The 16,867-nt window shown below is 42.5% G+C and overlaps 1 protein-coding gene across 3 annotated transcripts; it reads right to left on the reverse strand.

The window, feature by feature from the left end:
- Positions 1 to 2,957: 2,957 nt before the first annotated feature.
- E2F6 (E2F transcription factor 6) lies at positions 2,958 to 12,127 on the reverse strand. Of its 3 annotated transcripts, none has more exons than XR_015695198.1 (6): positions 11,975 to 12,127; positions 9,258 to 9,474; positions 7,535 to 7,695; positions 7,263 to 7,375; positions 6,140 to 6,341; positions 2,958 to 3,823 (listed from the first exon to the last, which is right to left on the reverse strand). XR_015695198.1 is itself a non-coding variant. In XM_087702733.1 (6 exons), exons 2-5 carry the CDS (start codon positions 9,467 to 9,469, stop codon positions 6,213 to 6,215), a joined length of 615 nt encoding a protein of 204 aa, XP_087558859.1. In that variant the 5' UTR covers positions 9,470 to 9,474; positions 11,975 to 12,127; the 3' UTR covers positions 2,958 to 3,823; positions 6,198 to 6,212. The 3 variants fall into 3 exon arrangements, 2 of the variants coding, with proteins under 2 accessions (XP_087558859.1, XP_087558860.1); XM_087702733.1 differs by having other exon boundaries at positions 6,198 to 6,341; XM_087702734.1 differs by lacking the exon at positions 11,975 to 12,127 and adding an exon at positions 10,562 to 10,581 and having other exon boundaries at positions 6,198 to 6,341.
- Positions 12,128 to 16,867: the final 4,740 nt, after the last annotated feature.

The raw sequence follows: 16,867 nt of genomic DNA on the forward strand, positions 1-16,867 counted from the left end.
CCAATCTTTATTAGAGTCATAGATCAGCATAAAAACTAACCAGAAATGTACAAGGCCAAAAACTTAAAAAATCTTCTATCTTGAATAATGGCTTGCTGCATCTCCTGTAACTGGATCTGAGAACGCCAACCCTCGAAGCATTGAAGAAGACAAAAGCTAGGATCTTGATTCAGTTGGTGTATTAACCTGGTAAGGGACTGAGTAGTTCACTATCTTATAGCATTGCGGAACAAGAACAATTAAGCAGGATGCAACAGCGCCTTTTTATTTATACGATTTATAGGCCGCCCAATCCTGAAGGACTCCGGGCTGCCTTTCAGAATGCAGAAGTCAGAATGTGAAATTGGAATTGAACTTGAACAGCAATTTTGGCTTGACATCATGTGTGAATTATTCCAGACAGTTGGACAAAGACAAAGTTGAGAGACCGCCTGCTGCCAATTACCTCCACTCGACCGATTAGATCCCACAGATTAGGCCTCCTCCGAATTCCATCCGCCGGCCAGTGTCGACTGGCGACTACCCGGAGGAGGGCCTTCTCTGTGGCTGCTCCGACCCTCTGGAACGAACTCCCCGTGGAGATTCGAACCCTCACCACCCTCCAGGCCTTCCGCAAAGCCCTTAAAACCTGGCTGTTCCAACAGGCCTGGGGCTAAAGAACCATTGCCCCCGTCTCGAATGGTATGACTGCTGTGTGTTTTAAACCATGTATTGTTTTGTGTCGTTTTTAATTTTGTCTGTATCCCCCCCTTCCCTGGTTTGAGTTGTGAGCCGCCCTGAGTCCCCTTCGGGGGAAAAGGGCGGCATATAAATAAAATCAACATTCAACATCATTATCACACCCTTAAATCGAATAGATTTCTAAGTAATTCAGTGAGGAAATGCTTAAATTACTGCAGCAAGTTGGTTGGGATCTACTGGACAATAGGATCTACTGAGCTGACTGAGACACAGATGTCAATTGACATGTTGAGATTGTAAGTGAACAGGTCTATGATTCCCCCTATAAGGAACCGATATGTTGTTAGGGAATGTAATCACTGCCCTCTAGTGGGAAATGAAAATTAAAATGCCATTCCTAACAATTATGAAATAGGTACAACCAGCAACAATTTATGACAAACTGCCAGGATGGAAGTCAGATTTCATCCTGTTAACCAATTATTTCAGAATAGAACCAGAACCATTCTTTTACTGCTATCCTCAATGGGAATGGCAAGGTTTCCAAATATTCTAAGAAAATGTAGTGTTACATATTCTAACGATGCTTTTGGGCATTCACTGAGCATTCGGTCAACATGCCAGGAGCCTCTTCATAATGGAAGCAGCCTAATTGCTTCCATTATGAAAAGCTGCTGTGCCAAACTCAATTTTTTATGATTATTTCCTTACGTACTTTCGGCTTCTCATTGTAGCCACTTCAAGTTGAGCCTGTTTACCTTGCCACCATGAAACTTGTGAATCTTTTTATGAAAGTCATAAACATGAGACCATTGAATTGATAAACTGAACGGGTACATTGGACAGGAATGGATGCCAGCATCGATTTTAAGTTTATTTTTATTCTTCCTTTATTTTTTTAGCAATAGCAATAGCAGTTAGACTTATATACTGCTTCATAGGGCTTTCAGCCCTCTCTAAGCGGTTTACAGAGTCAGCATATTGCCCCCAAGTCTGGGTCCTCATTTTACCCACCTTGGAAGGATGGAAGGCTGAGTCAACCTTGAGCCGGTGAGATTTGAACCGCTGAACTGCAGATAACAGTCAGCTGAAGTGGCCTGCAGTACTGCACCCTAAACACTGCGCCACCTCGGCTCTTTTCATAAGTAACTTATCTAATACTTCTTCCTCCCTACTTCCCCACAAATCTGTGAAGTAGGATGAGCTGAAAGTGAGCGAATGGCCCAGAGGCACCCAGCTGTTTTTTTTCAATACCCATCTTAAAAGCTGTAAAAATAAATCTGCAGAAAAGATAACCTGCCCAATTGGAGATTTTGGGCATTCGAGGGAATTTCATCAAACATTTTATTCTAACAGTTTCCCCTTTGATACTCTGCTGGTGGATGTTGACCCAAAAATCAAATCCAAGGAAAGAGAAGCAGTTGCAGGAAGTGGACATGGAAGAGGAAGATGGATCCATGATTATAGTTTATTTATACTGCTATAAGACCCAGACAATTGATTTTTGTGGTACAGGTTTTCTTTTGTGTCATTTTTAACAAACTGTATTCAATAGTTTAGTGTCATTTTTAATAAACTATATTAAATACATTACTGCAGAATGAATTTTGAAAATGTGTAGAATTAGGGCAATACTCTTCAAATCCTTGAAAAGATGTCAGATGGAAAAACAAAACATGGTCCCACTAATTCCAGAGTGCCGAATCTAGAATAATGGCAAATTATGACTAATTAGAAAAATAAATGGAACGAATGTCTGACCTGCAAGAACAGTTCAGTGGAATCATTTCCCCACAGGTCAGGGGTGGGTTTCTCGCCCCGTTCCAACCGGTTCGGTTGGAACGGGGCCGGCGGCGTCCTCATGCATGCATGCGGCGTGCATGTGCACGCACGCGGTGCACACGTGCGTACTAGCGTCTGTGCGATGCTCCAGCTGCTCCTGGAGGATCGCGCAGGCGCTGTATGTGTCCTGCGCATGCGTGGAAGCGCAGAACTCGTCAAAACCGGGTAAGGAGCGCGGGCGGGGGGGAAGGGCCCTTCGCCGTTCCCGGAAGTTAACTTACTTCCGGGTTCGCCGACCAACCAGTTCGCAGGGACCGCCGCGAACCGGTTGAAACCCACCCCTGCCACAGGTAATGCATTCTCCTTGTCGAGAGCCAGAGTGTCTTTGGATTGCTGCTCTAAGCAGGGGTTGGATTGAATAGCCTTCCTTTATTCTATAATTCTGTCACTCCAGACCGCCAAGATTTCAGCAGCTGCATGGATATTCACAAGAGTTGGCAATTCAGTTCAGCTTTAATGCTAATAAATAGCAAGATTGCGGCATAGATGTACGGTAAATACAAAAGTTTTTACTTTAAATTTCCGTTCAGTTACAGAAGACAAAAGGAATCCATTCTTTTCATATTTACACATTTATTATTATTTGCTGTACAGATTCAGGAGTGCAGTTCTGCAGCCCAAGTTTTATTTAATGACCATTTAAAACATGATGCATACAAAGCTGGGTCCACACAATCTCAATTTCTTCAGTTTTTGAAACTTTATTTCCTTCTACTCTAGTTTCCTTGTATAAAACATCTCCCCTTTTGGATTTTTATATTTTATTCCATGTTCAAAACAACCTTGGAGCAACTGTTGTGCAAGCAAGCGTAAATACATTTCTTCAGTTTCAAAGAGCTATCTTTTGAAAGAGCAGTAAAAGGAACCCAAATGCTACTATTCGTTGAGCTGCACAAAGAAGCCAGTTATATGAAATAAATTACAGCAGGTACTATATGGACTTATGAACCTTGTATCAGAAGACAAGCCTAAGCCACTTTTGCAAAACTTAAGCCTGACTTGCTTAAGCGGTACTCCTTAGTCTATGTCTCTGCATTTGTCTTGGGTTAACTGTCATTTTTCCAGCGTAAATAAACCTTGGATCTGATATAGAGGGTTAAAGGAAATATGTCCCTTTAATTCTTCTCTTTTATGCCATTGGGAATGCCCGAAACAGGGAGCGAGTTCTCTCAGATGAGGTGTCCACAATTTCATTCTTTAAAATGCATTGGTCCATAGTGATTTAAACCTTGGGAAATCCTTGAAACTGAAGTTTAGAAATCAAATCCTTCACTTTTTCTCCCACTCTTCATACGATTCACTGCAAAAGTTAAAATTAAGACACATGCTGTTTTAGAATAGGACCATATACTAGAGAAGTATTTCACCACAGCAATGCAATAATCTCAATACATGTATACAGATCAGGACACTTCTGCTTAGGTAAGCAAAGTTATGGAAGTACAAAAAATGGTGAGAGGTTGTAAGAAAAAGGCAGGAGATTAACAAAAATAAACAACAAAAAATGAAAATATTCTGTTTCTGCTTCTTCTGTGATTATCATCACAGAAGAGAGAGACCGCCTCCTGCCGATTACCTCTCTCAGACCAATTAGATCGCACAGGTTGGGTCTCCCCCGGATTCCATCTGCCAGCCAATGTCGGCTGGCGACCCCCCGGGGGAGAGCCTTCTCTGTTGCAGCTCCGGCCCTCTGGAACGAGCTCCCTGTTGAGATCCGGACCCTTACTACCCTCCCGGCCTTCCGCAAAGCCACCAAGTCCTGGCTGTTCCAGCAGGCTCGGGGGGAGCTGAGAAGCATTTACCTCCACGGAAATTGTGAATGTTGGTTTTGTTTTTAATATGTTGTCTTTGTCTCGTTCCCCCCTTTTCCCTTGTCTTTTGTGAGCCGCCCGGAGTCCTCCGGGAGTGGGCGGCATACAAGACAAACAAACAAACAAACAAACAAATAAATAATCAATTCAATTTCTTTGACTGCCTATTTCATCTGAACAAATCTACGTGGGTGACCCAATCCACATTCACTCACTCTATATCAGTGGTCTCCAACCTTGGCAACTTTAAGACCTGTGGACTTCAACTCCCAGAGTTCCTCAGCCAGCAAAGCTGGCTGAGGAACTCTGGGAGTTGAAATCCACAGGTCTTAAAGTTGCCAAGGTTGGAGACCACTGATGTATATGACCAGACAACTTTTGATTGCTTGGTTTTGTACATGATATTCATCCATCCATCCACTCTCCATTCATTTTATTCTCTCTTTTCATTTAAGGATCTTATTCCCATTGCATTCAACGTCCTTTGATATTCCTCCTGATAACCAGCTCTCACTTTTTTAAATGTAAAGAACCTGCTCTCACTTTTTTAAATGTACTACTGCACACAGTGTTTGCCTCTTAAATAGTATACATATATTTAGAAACGGGTTATAAAGGAACTTTACTTTAGGTACAACTAAAATAACGTGCACGGACAAAGACCATACAAAATAACTGTATCGTATGCTTTCAAGCAAACACATTTCTAGTTCTATGTCTAAAACCTTTAATGTGACGATCGCAAATTCAATATTCAATAATAAAGAGACTCTTCTCTTATGTGGGAATGAGAGAAAGCAAGTTCATTTGTAGAGTTAATATCTCAAGTTATGACCAGTCTTTTAGTGACTATTCCAGTTATGACAGACCCTCCAAAAGACATTTGCAACCTAGCTCTGATTGACTGTCTTCCCTGCGGACTCGTGACAGCATTTCAGATACTCAGAACTGGCCTGCATCTACCACTGTTGTAAGTAGAGAACTACCTATTCAAGAACACAAACTTTCCACCCTCCCGTAACAACAGGAACCCACCACTATTAAAGGGGGAGTCCATGGTGAAGAAAAGGTTGATAACCATTGATTTACATGATAGCATTAGGTTGTCAATAAGTGGACCCCCCCCTTTAATAGTGGTGGGTTCCTAGTACTTCGGATTGGTTCAGCCGAACCGGTAGTGGCTTGGCGGCCTGGGTCGCTGCCCTGCCATGACCCCAAATTGGTTCTCCAGGCGGAGCCATAGGTGCCGCCTTCTTGTTTCTGCGCATGTGCAGAACAATTTTTACTGTATTGTGCATGCGCCCACAGCACCCATGAAGCGTGCACGCATAGCGCACCCACAAGCAGACCAGCAGTAGTGCCTGCCGGAACCCACCCGTCCTTTAAATAAAGACTTAACTCAAGATTTAAAACATAACATTTCTTCAAGCCTTCACAGACCCCCTCTGTGAGGACATGGGGGGGGCAGGGGTTTGTGGACCACAGTTTGAGAACCACTGATGTAAATTATATAGTGTTATCTTTTTTTTTGTAGTAAGGTTATAAATAGCTAGTGCTAGAAAGTTCACTCAACCTTTGTTTCCAATTTGGATTTTTTTTTTTTAGCCTGACACAATGCTATCAGATTGCAACATGCAATTCCAACGCAAGAAAAAAGCAAAATGCTCTAGTTACGAGTAGCTCATATAAATATTCTACTTGTTTGTAGGACCTCCGTCAAAATGGGAATCCCATCTTGATCATTTAACTAAAAAGGGGGGGTTTGAATTGTACCTATTCTTATTTCCTGCCATTAGACTCCTTACCTTGAGCCTAGTTCTTTTCACACACCTCTACTCATCTCTTTTCAGTTCAGTACTTTACCTCCAGCAAGTCAGCCTATTTGCTTTCGCATAAAAGTTGATCTGTGTTTTCAGAAGCGTTAACGTCTGGATTATCTAAGGATACCTCACATAAGTAAACGTCAATGGGGCCTTTTGTGCTTCTAACGTGTACTTCTATGCAGTCCTGAAAAAACACCAATGTTTTAAAGATTAAAGAACAAATTACAGGATGACAAATATTTTAATAGATGAAGAGTGTGTAAATTTCATTGTGTTTCCAAACTCAAAGTATGCCAACGTATTCACAGGAAAGAGTTCTAATTCCCCAGAATGTAGCAAGAATTTCCAGGTCCCAAACACCTTACACTGCTGATTTATGTATAGCTTTGAACTCTGGAAACTAGCAATGGGTATGTATCTATCTCTCCGTCTTTACATAAGCTTCTCATTAAGGCAGGGATGGGTTTCAGGCGGTTCGTGGCGGTCCCCGCGAACCGGTTGGTCGGCGAACCTGGAAGTTACTTACTTCCGCCAAACGCCTAAGGATCCACCCGCCCGCCCGCGTTTCTTACCCGGTTTTGACGAGTTCTGCACTTCCACGCATGCGCAGAACGCATACAGCACCTGCGCGATCCTCCAGGAGCAGCTGGAGCATCGCACAGGCGCTAGTACGCATGCGTGCACTGTGCGCGTGCACGAGGACGCCGCCGGCCCCGTTCCAACCGAACCGGTTGGAACGGGGCGAGAAACCCACCCCTGCATTAAGGGTTTTTACTTAAGATCAGTGAGACAAAATCATTTTCATTTCAAATCATTACGGTTTGATCCTAATGAAATCAACTCAGATATCTTTGAAACTTCGGAATGTGGTACTTTTAGAATGAGAAACCAAAAATGTGTTTAATTTCATTTCCAGGTAGAAGAAACTGGCAGCCTAAGCTATAGTTAAATTCAACAGGTAGGTTGATTTACAAGCATATGAGGCAAATCTCCTTCTGTGAAATTTAAAATGAAAATGAAAGCTTCGCTGTTGGCCTTTGTAGGTAGATCTTTTATACAGCTATCCATCCAGTCAAATCCCAGTAATTTCAAATCAAGTACCTACTTCTTTAGGAGGGGGCACCTCCATCTTGGTCCCTTCTGGAGCTTTAATTGCAATAACAATCTGTTCTTGAAATGTCTGAATGTTATGGATATCTTGATAGGTCACATAAGCTAATGTATGCAACGGTTAAGAAATTTTAACAGCAGCAGTGGAAAGTATGGTTTACTTTCAGTATATACAGTGTGTTTATTAAAATATTATAATTACACAAACACCTAATATTGTTCAATTCCAGGAACTCTGAATATTTGTCAATGTTAAGGAAAAAGGATATTGTGCATTTTCTTTATCGTCTGTTAAGTCAAACAACTGATGAGAGCAATCTTTGATTAATTCATCCAATGCTTCTTCCATTGTTGTCAAATCACAGAGTTCATCTCTTAACTCCTGTTGCTCCGGTGTTTGTTTGGTAATATGCTTAATATCTGAACCCCTAAGATAATTTTTCAAAACAAAAACAACAACATCGAAGGTTTAAGGTTTAAGCTTAAAGGTATAGGTAGCATCACATCATTTTATCAATACCAAAATCATATTTAATGAGAGCATAAAAATATCTACATACTACTAAAATTCTTGTGTCTGTAACCTTGAACTGGGCAAAATGGTATATCAAAACTTTGCCAACAAAGATACCTCAAATAGGAACTCTTATAGAAGGCTGGCGCTCTTTACCCCTGAGGAAATGAAATTTGGGAAAGCTGCGGCTGCTTCAGTGCTGCCGGAGTCACATAATCCTTATTTTCAACATTTGGTGATGCTCATCCAATCCCTTGCTCCCTCCCCCCAGGCAGCAGAACCTACATACCTGTCTTCTGCGAAAAGACGTAGGAAAGGAAGGCAGGAACAATGAGGAATGAACCTCACATACCCTTCCTGGCCTCAACTGCCCTCCCAATCGCCTTTCCCAACCCATGCAGAAATTCTTGCACATACCTGCGACCCCCAGAAATTTTCTTCACTTACGTTTTCCCTTTGCGCACCTCCCTGACTTGCACTGTGCCTCTCATGCCCCCTATCATTCCTGACCCTCATTTCACCTCGCTTGTCCCCCCCCCCAACATGGTAGCAACCACGTATCTGTCTGTTGGCCTTGGCCTTGCAATTTCCTTCTGGCTTCCCCACTTTCTTACTGCAAAATTCTCAAAGTAAATGGGGAAGCCAGCAGGAATTCTAAGGAGAGAGTGAAGAAGGAAAGAAAGGAAGACAGGAAAGAAAACAATGGCAGGGAAGAAAAGAAGTGAGCAAGGAAAAGAAAAGAGGGAAGGGAAGTTTCCAGTGCTTTACGCCAACTTTGGACAAGGAACCAGTAGTCATTCCTGCTCCTGCTGCTGTTTGCCTTCCCTTGGTCATTTTGCTGTTTCGGTACTGAAATATCTCTTAAATGATGACACAACAAGGCACAGGTTGTCTACACTTCTAAAATCAGGTATCACTAGCCGCTACACATTTCGTGGGACTATATACATACATACTAATAGTCTATTCCCGTGCAGACTTCACAGTGTAAACTCACTGACTTTCTTATTAGATCAGGTTGTATAAATTGTATAAATACTGCTGTGTACATTTTTACACAATCCCAAGATCTTTACAAGTCTTACATTAATAATATTTATATATAAAAAAGCTCTGCATCGTTATTGGAGATTCTTTCCACTTGAGATTGTATTGCGGTAAGAGCTGAAGCAAGGAAGTTTCTCTGTCTCAATAGTTTTGATACTCACATTATAGAATTATGATGCTTAGAACATAGACCAAACTCATATATCTGCATATATAATTGGAGAAATCCTCTGGTCAATCCCGTATCCTTTTATCCATAGTAGAGGTAGTGAAGAAGGCTATTAATTTAAAATAATGAATTTGTGTCCAAGAAGCCTTCCAAGTTGTATCACACTCTTAATAATTAATAGTTTGAAATAATGTGCCACATCATATTTAAATATCCAGGATCTCAAGTACAAAAGTTAGAAAAAAAATGAGCCAACTTACACCCATTGGATATGATTCTTGGATCTTTTCTGAACAAGATGTATTCCATCCAAGACATTCGTAATATCATATACTCTTCGCTTCCGTACTCCTAGCAAACGAGATACTTCATTCAAATCCAGGACTCCTTCTGGAGCAGCTTTAACAAGTTCCATGAATCTTCTGGTCAGCTGAACCAGGGATCCATCATAACGGGGCTTTCTGCCTTTCATTGATTCTGCATGGGTTAAACAAAAGTACAGATTAACCCACTGTAACAGGGTTGTAACATGGAAAACTTCCCACATTTGTCATCAAGAGCTTTTGAGCTAATCACCTTAGCTAACAGGCACCAGTTCAATAATGAAACATATTTGCATTGCCTCTAAAAAGTTCAGGCGCTGTTTAATGACATTTCCGATCCAGTATTACCATGGTATGACATCATGTCATCCCTAAATGAGATGGCCAAATTCATCTCTTTGATCAGTGAAAAAATAATACTTGCATTTATTGCCAATTGGAAACCCTGATGGACTTTTTGTGTAAAAGAGAAAAAATAAATGTATGATTTTATTAGATAGGGTAGAGTTGTGAGATAACTTTAAAGAAAGAGATAAATTTATAATTGTACTTATAAATGCTATAAAGAAGATTGGAAATAACCTCTTTGTATCTTTTTTTCTTTTCTATTTTTCCTTTAGCTTTTCTTTCTTTCTTGCAGTTTTAGCTTTCTTTGGTTTTTTTTCCCCCTTATCATTAATTTGCATTTGTTGTTTTTAAAACTTTATACATACACACATATCAATACAAAATGTTAAGGAGAAAATAAGAATTTTTAAGTTTTGTAAAGGTTCCACCTTCATTGTTTTATGGCTAGCAGAAACCAACTGTTCTTCGCCTTCATTTTCAATTTTTGTACGTGCCTATGGAGTGTATATAGTACTGTATTTAAGAGCAAAAAAGAATGATGCAGTGTGCAAATTCAATAAACACTGCTGATCTTGTGACAGTCCCGCTATGTGAATAATCTTACAGCAAATGTGATGTGTTTGGTAGACAAAGAGATTTTAAAGAAAAACAGCACATTTTCCCTTGACATAATTATCCCATTAGCTCAAAATAGGTCCTCCAACATCCCTTCAAAACACTACATGGTTAAATATCTAATGTCCCTTAAAAGATTACTGCCATTCGTGCATTTTGTTTCTATTTCCGAATTGAATAAAGTTGTTTTGTACACTGCCCAGAGTCATGTTCGGTAAGATGAGCAATCATAAAAAGTATTATTAAAAAAAAAGGCATTGGTTTGCCGAAATGCTGACCTCTTGATGGCAACTCAGCAAAAATTGGGGTTGGAGTAACAAAAAAAGGATCTCATCTCTCAGCATCTCTCACAGTGTTAAAGATTTAAATGTAAGCTGCTCGGAGTCCTCTGGGATTGGGCGGCCTATAAATCTAATTAATTAATTAATTAATTAATTAATTGATAAATAGATAGATAAATAGATAAATAGATAGATAAATAAATAAATAGATAGATAAATAAATAGATAAATAAATAGATAAATAAATAGATAAATAAATAAATAAATAGATAAATAAATAAATAAATAAATAAATAATAAATAAATAAATAAATAAATAAATAAACCACAACCCGTTCAATTCATTAAAAGGCTCCACAATAGCATTGCAATAGTTACCATGGTACTGAAAAAAAATGACTTATGACCAGTCCTTGGACTTGTAACTATTGCAGCCACAAAATTCCGGACCCTGGCAGCCAATGCAGGTAAGTCCTCGACTTATGACCACACCTGAGCCCCCAAAATTCATGTTGCTAAGCAGGACGCGTCAAGTTAGTTTTGCCCCCCTTTTACGACCTTTCCTGCCCGTTGCTAAGTGAACCAATTACAATCGTTAAAAGTTAGCCAGAGGTTGGTTCAATGAATCTGGCTTTCCCGTTGAATTAATTCGCTTGTCGGAAGGTCGCAAAAGGAGATCGCCGCGCTGCAGGGACGCACCACAACCGTCGTAAATGCGAGTCAGCTGTCAAGCGTCCCAGTTTTGATGGGGTGGCAAGTCTTCAAAAGGCTGCAAGGGTCATTAAGTGTCTAAAATACCCGATCGCAAGTTGCTCTTTTCATCGCCCTTGCAACTTTGAACGGTCACTAAACGAGCCGTCGTTAAGCGGAGGGCCGCCTGTACTGCAGCAACGCAATCCCAACGTTTTCTTCGACCTCTAGGAACTAACTAAGCCTAATAACTAATAACGCAAAGGAAGATTCCTCCGGTGTCTTTCTAAGGCCGACCGCCACGGGCGAGAGAGCCCTACCCTGCGACCCCACCCGGCCCAACGACCGCCAAGACTCGCAGGCTACGACGAACTTCGGAACGAACCGGGGGAAGCCCCAGAAAACGCGAACGGGGCTTAGGCGGCCGCCGGAGCCCGGGAACTCCCCTCGGCCCGTCCTTAAACCTCCTTCTCGGGGCCCCTTTAAGAGAAGCCGAAGAAGGAGCCGCCTTCACAAAGCGCCTTCCTCCACCCAGCCCGCCTTCCTCTTTCCCCGTTCTCTGATTCTCCTCACGGACTCCATTATTCCATTCAGGGCTCCCCTCAACTCGCCGGCTTGGCAACCAACCACCCAGCCCATCTCCGTCCTCCTTTTCTCCTATCCGCGCAAGGCAAGAGAACGAGAGAGAGAGGCCTTCAGAAGCCCCGCTGCCTCACTTACTGGCAGCAACTCCAAGGAAGGCGACGGGAGCCGCGGTGGCGGCCGCTCCTCACTCTAGGCCGAGGCTCCGGCCTAACGCCAGGGCGGCCATCTTGGCCCAGCCTCCGCCTCGGCAGCGCTCCCGGCCTTTCCCCGCCTCAGTTAGAGGAGGCGGGAAAGGGGGCGAGACAGCAAAGCGCCACCCTCTTCTTCTCCGGCTTCTCTTCCTCCTCCTCCTCCGGGGAGCCACTTTCGGCTGCCGCTGTCGCTTTCATAACGCTTTCCTTGGGGGCCGGGGCTGTTTGCCGGCAGCTCCCGAGCGGGGGCTTCTAAGCCCGGAACGGAGCGGAGCAGAACCTCCATCTTCCGCTCAGGGCAAAGCGGGAGGAGTTGAAAGCGCCTCTTCCGACCTTTCGGGTCGAGGAGCCGCTCGAGGGGGCTCTGCGATGGGGCGGGAGGCATCCGGCTCGGGCCCGGGGGGCTACCGCCGCCGCCGCTTCGCCGGCGGGACTCTCCGAGTTAAGGGTTTTCGAGGTTTCCTCAGGGAGAACGGCTTCTAGAGCTCCCTTCTTTATTATTATGTTTTAAAATTCCTTTTTGTTTATTTATTTTATTTATTTATTTTATTTTATTTATTTTATTATTTATTTATTTATTTTATTTTTTATTTATTTATTTATTTTATTATTTATTTATTTTATTTTTTATTTTATTTATTTATTTTATTTATTTAAAATACCTGTTTATTTAGTCACACATTTGCATGTTTTCGAACTGTTGGGTTCGCAGAAGCTGGGGCAAGTAATGGGTGCACAACTCATTGCAGGGAGCTCGGCTCTTAAACCCTCCCAGGCCTCTCACAGTTTAAGCCTCGATCCTTGGCTCCATTTGTTGAGAAAGGTATAATAATTTTATTAAGAGGTCAAGTGCAGTGATGGGTTTCAAATTTTTTATAGAACCTCTTCTGTAGGTGTGGCCTGCTTTGTGGGAGTGGCTTGCCAGCCATGTGACTGGGCGGGGGGTGGTGGTGGTAGCTTGCCAGCCATGTGACTGGGTGGGGGGGTGGTGGCTTGCCAGCCATGTGACTTGGTGGGGGGGTGGCTTGCCAGCCATGTGACTGGGTGGGGGGTGGTGGCTTGCCAGCCATGTGACTGGGTGGGGGTGGTGGCTTGCCAGCCATGTGACTGGGTGCCCACCGAGTCACATGGCTGGCAAGCCACCACCACCACCACCCCAACCTGGTCAACTTGTAAAATGTGAAACTCACTTAACAACGCTCTTGCTAACAACCAAAATGTTGGCTCAGAAACTTTTATAGTCTGGAGAGGATCCTAATGACCACCAGCTGAGTGCAGTTACCTCCTGTAACTGCGTAATTGTTCCTTACGCCTATTAGCTCTTTGGTGCCGGGAATCCAGGAACAACTCACTGCTGACGTCCGGATCGCACTCCCTTGTCTGCTCCCCACTGGTCCGAGGCTCAGGCGCCTCCTGGTGGCCAATAGCAATAGCAGTAGACTTATATACCGCTTCATAGGCCTTTCAGGCCTCTCTAAGCGGTTTACAGAGAGTCAGCATATTGCCCCCAACAATCTGGGTCCTCATTTTACCCACCTCGGAAGGATGGAAGGCTGAGTCAACCCTGAGCCAGTGAGATTTGAACCGCTGAACTGCTGATCTAGCAGTAGCCTGCAGTGCTGCATTTAACCACTGCGCAACTGTTCTTTACGCCTATTAGCTCTTCGGTGCCGGGCATCCAGGAACAACTCCCTTGGCTCCTCCCCACTGCTCCAATGCATGACTTCAGGATCACACTCCCTTGTCTCCTCCCCACTGGTCCAAGGCTCAGGCGCCTCCTGGTGGCCAACCAGCCTCTCTGCACCCTGCTCGGAGTCGGAACCCTGTCCAGGGTCCTCCACATCCTCCAGAGCCAACTCATAGGGCTCCTCGCTGTCGGAATCTGGTGGCAGCTCCAACGGCTCCTGCTGGGCCACAACAGGTTCTGATGGGGCAGTGGGAGGGGAGATGGAAGGATTGCATTCCTTTGAGGTCACTGGTTGTTAATACTCACTCTGAGAGCTCTTGGGGATTTATCTTCTTATCTATTTATTTGGATTTGATGTCGTCTGTTGCGGCATGCGCTTGTGAAGTGGTTGTTTTGTTTCACCAATGTACAAATCTGCATATGTCTCCCTGCATTGTATTACATATATCACATTGCTCATTTTATGTCTGGGTGTTTTACCCTTGGTGTGGACAAGCTGCTTACTTGTGTAGTCTTTTAAAGTGTACATGTATTTGTGTTGCTTGGAAATCCTACTGAGCTTTTCAAATATTCCTGCAACATATATGAAATGACAGTGTTGCTACATTTGTTGTTCTCTTGTCTCTAATGGAGGAGCTTCTTCTGGGTCTTTTTATTTGATGAAGACACAGTTAGGATAATCACAAGTTCTGACAGATTCCTTGACATATTTTAGTACTTTTTCTTTTCCCCCTTTGGTAAGTCGAGTCATGTAGTGTTCTGATCACTCCCATTTTGTGCTCCAGTGGGTGATGAGAATCAAAATATAAATACTGATCTTTCCAGGAAAACCAGACTGTTTTCCTTAATATCTTCCCTTGTGAACTTAATGCATCTGTCCTCAGAGTTGATGTGTTTGGTAAAGGCCAGGGACAGGATGTGTTGCTAGTTCTTCTTGTTTGGTTATACAGATACAGCCTGTTATGTTCAAATCTGAAACATTTTGTTTTACATAAATGAGGAGTTATGTTGATTTTTTTAGTGAATTTGACTTTCGGAAAGATGGCAAATAAGCAAAGACAACCAGCTGCTTTGAAATCCTAAGCCCAGGATATTGGTCCACCATTTTCAATATATGCAGTGTTGGAAATTGAAAACAAATTCCAGGATTACTATTTAAAATATTACTTTTTAAAACTATCATATAGAGCAGTGTTTCTCAACCTTGGCGACTTTAAGTTCCGTGGACTTCAATTCCCAGAACCCCCAGCCAGCTATGCTGGCTGGGGGATTCTGGGAGTTGAAGTCCACGGAACTTAAAGTCGCCAAGGTTGAGAAACACTGATGTAGAGCATTAGAAATAATATATTTTGAAAATGCATTCAATTTGGCAAACCGTGTAGCCTTTGGAAATCTGCTATTTTTCTCTTACACTGACTTCAACCCAGACATGCCCCTCCCCCCCCAATGAACACAGAAATAAATAGAATCCCCAGCAAATTTAGTTTTAGCTCTTATCTTATCAGTCTGATTTAACTTTACAGAAAACTATCTATCTATTATATGCTGCTATCCGCAAAGGACAGAGCAGGTAAAAATGAACCGTTTTCACTAATGTATATCCAAGCGATTTTTCTTGGCCTGTGCCATGATTATTTCCAAGTAGCAACATTTCCAGAAATGTATTAATATTTAGAATTCAAATAAAAATTAAATATAGTTCCTTCCAGATTATAGCTTTGAGAGATAATCATTTCTTATAAGAATTATAGGGATTATACACAAGATTAATAATCATTTAAAAAAAATCTATTTAGAGTTTACAGGATTAATAGTGAAAGTTGATCTGAAGAAAATCCTTGGAAGTATACCTGATTTTTCAGAGTATAAGATGCACCGGAGTATAAGACGCACCAAGGTTTTGAAGAGGCAATTTTTTTAAAAAAAGTAGGTGGGTAGATAGAAGGATAGAGAGGGAGAGAAAGAGAGAGAAATACAGTAGGTAGGTAGGAGAAGAGAGAGAGTAGTTAGGTAGGTAGGTAGATAGATAAAGGGATATAGAGAGAGAGAAATAGAGAGAGAGAAATACAGTAGGTAGGTAGGAGAAGAGAGAGAGTAGTTAGGTAGGTAGGTAGATAGATAAAGGGATATAGAGAGAGAGAAATAGAGAGAGAGAAATACAGTAGGTAGGTGGTAGAAGAGAGAGAGTAGTTAGGTAGGTAGGTAGATAGATAAAGGGATAGAGAGAGAGAGAAATAGAGAGAAATACAGTAGGTAGGTAGGGGGAGAGAAAATGTAGGTAGGTTGGTAGGTAGAGGGGTAGAGAGAGAGAAATAGAAAGAGATAGAAATACAGTAGATAGGTAGGGGGAGAGAGAGAATAGGTAGGTTGGTAAGTAGAGGGATAGAGAGAAATAGAAAGAGATAGAGAAATACAATAGGTAGGTAGGGAGAGAGAATAGGTAGGTAGGTAGGTAGATAAAGGGAAAGAGAGAGAAATAGAGAGAGAGAAATACAGTAGATACGTAGGGAGAGAGAGTAGGTAGGTAGGTAGATAGATAGATAGATAGATAGATAAAGGGATAGAAGAGAGAGAAATAGAGAAGGAGAGGGAGAGAAATACAATAGGTAGGTAGGGAGAGAGAATAGGTAGGTAGGTAGATAAAGGGGGAGAGAGAAATAGAGAGAGAGAGAGAAATACAGTAGATACTGTAGTTAGGTTAGAGAGAGTAGTTAGGTAGGTAGATAAAGGGATAAAAGAGAGAAATAGAGAAGGAGAGGGAGAGAAATACAATAGGTAGGTATGGAGAGAGAGTATAGGAAGGTAGGTAGGTAGAGGGATAGAGAGAGAAATAGAGAAATACAGTAGATAGGTAGGGAGAGAGAGAGAGGGGGAGTGTGTGTGTATCATGTTTCCCTAAAAACACAACAGGGTCTTATTTTCTTTTTACTTACAAAATATGGCCTTGGGCTTATTATAGGGGAGGGCTTATTGTTTTGGGGTTGCCGAGCGGCTGCTCCCTTGCGAACTGGCTCCCGAAGAGCCGGGCACAGCCTCAGGGGCGAAGCAGCCATGAGGTGACCAAGCTCACCAGCAACCACCCGGCAAACCCCCTCTCCAGCCGGGCAGAGCGCCATTCATTGACCTAGGGGGTATCCCTAAGGCGCCAAG

The sequence above is a fragment of the Thamnophis sirtalis genome, unplaced genomic scaffold, assembly GCF_051295495.1.
Source record: "Thamnophis sirtalis isolate CommonGarterSnake01/CBP01778 unplaced genomic scaffold, rThaSir2_p1.2 scaffold_16, whole genome shotgun sequence".
Lineage (NCBI taxonomy): Eukaryota > Metazoa > Chordata > Lepidosauria > Squamata > Natricidae > Thamnophis > Thamnophis sirtalis.

Coding starts and splice junctions, on each gene's coding strand:
- E2F6 (XM_087702733.1), bottom strand. CDS start 9,469: ATGAAAGGCAGAAAGCCCCGTTATGATGGATCCCTGGTTCAGCTGACC. Junction 7,696..9,257: donor AAGAATCATATCCAATGGGT/GTAAGTTGGCTC, acceptor AAATTATCTTAG/GGGTTCAGATATTAAGCATA. Junction 7,376..7,534: donor CGATAAAGAAAATGCACAAT/ATCCTTTTTCCT, acceptor CGTTGCATACAT/TAGCTTATGTGACCTATCAA.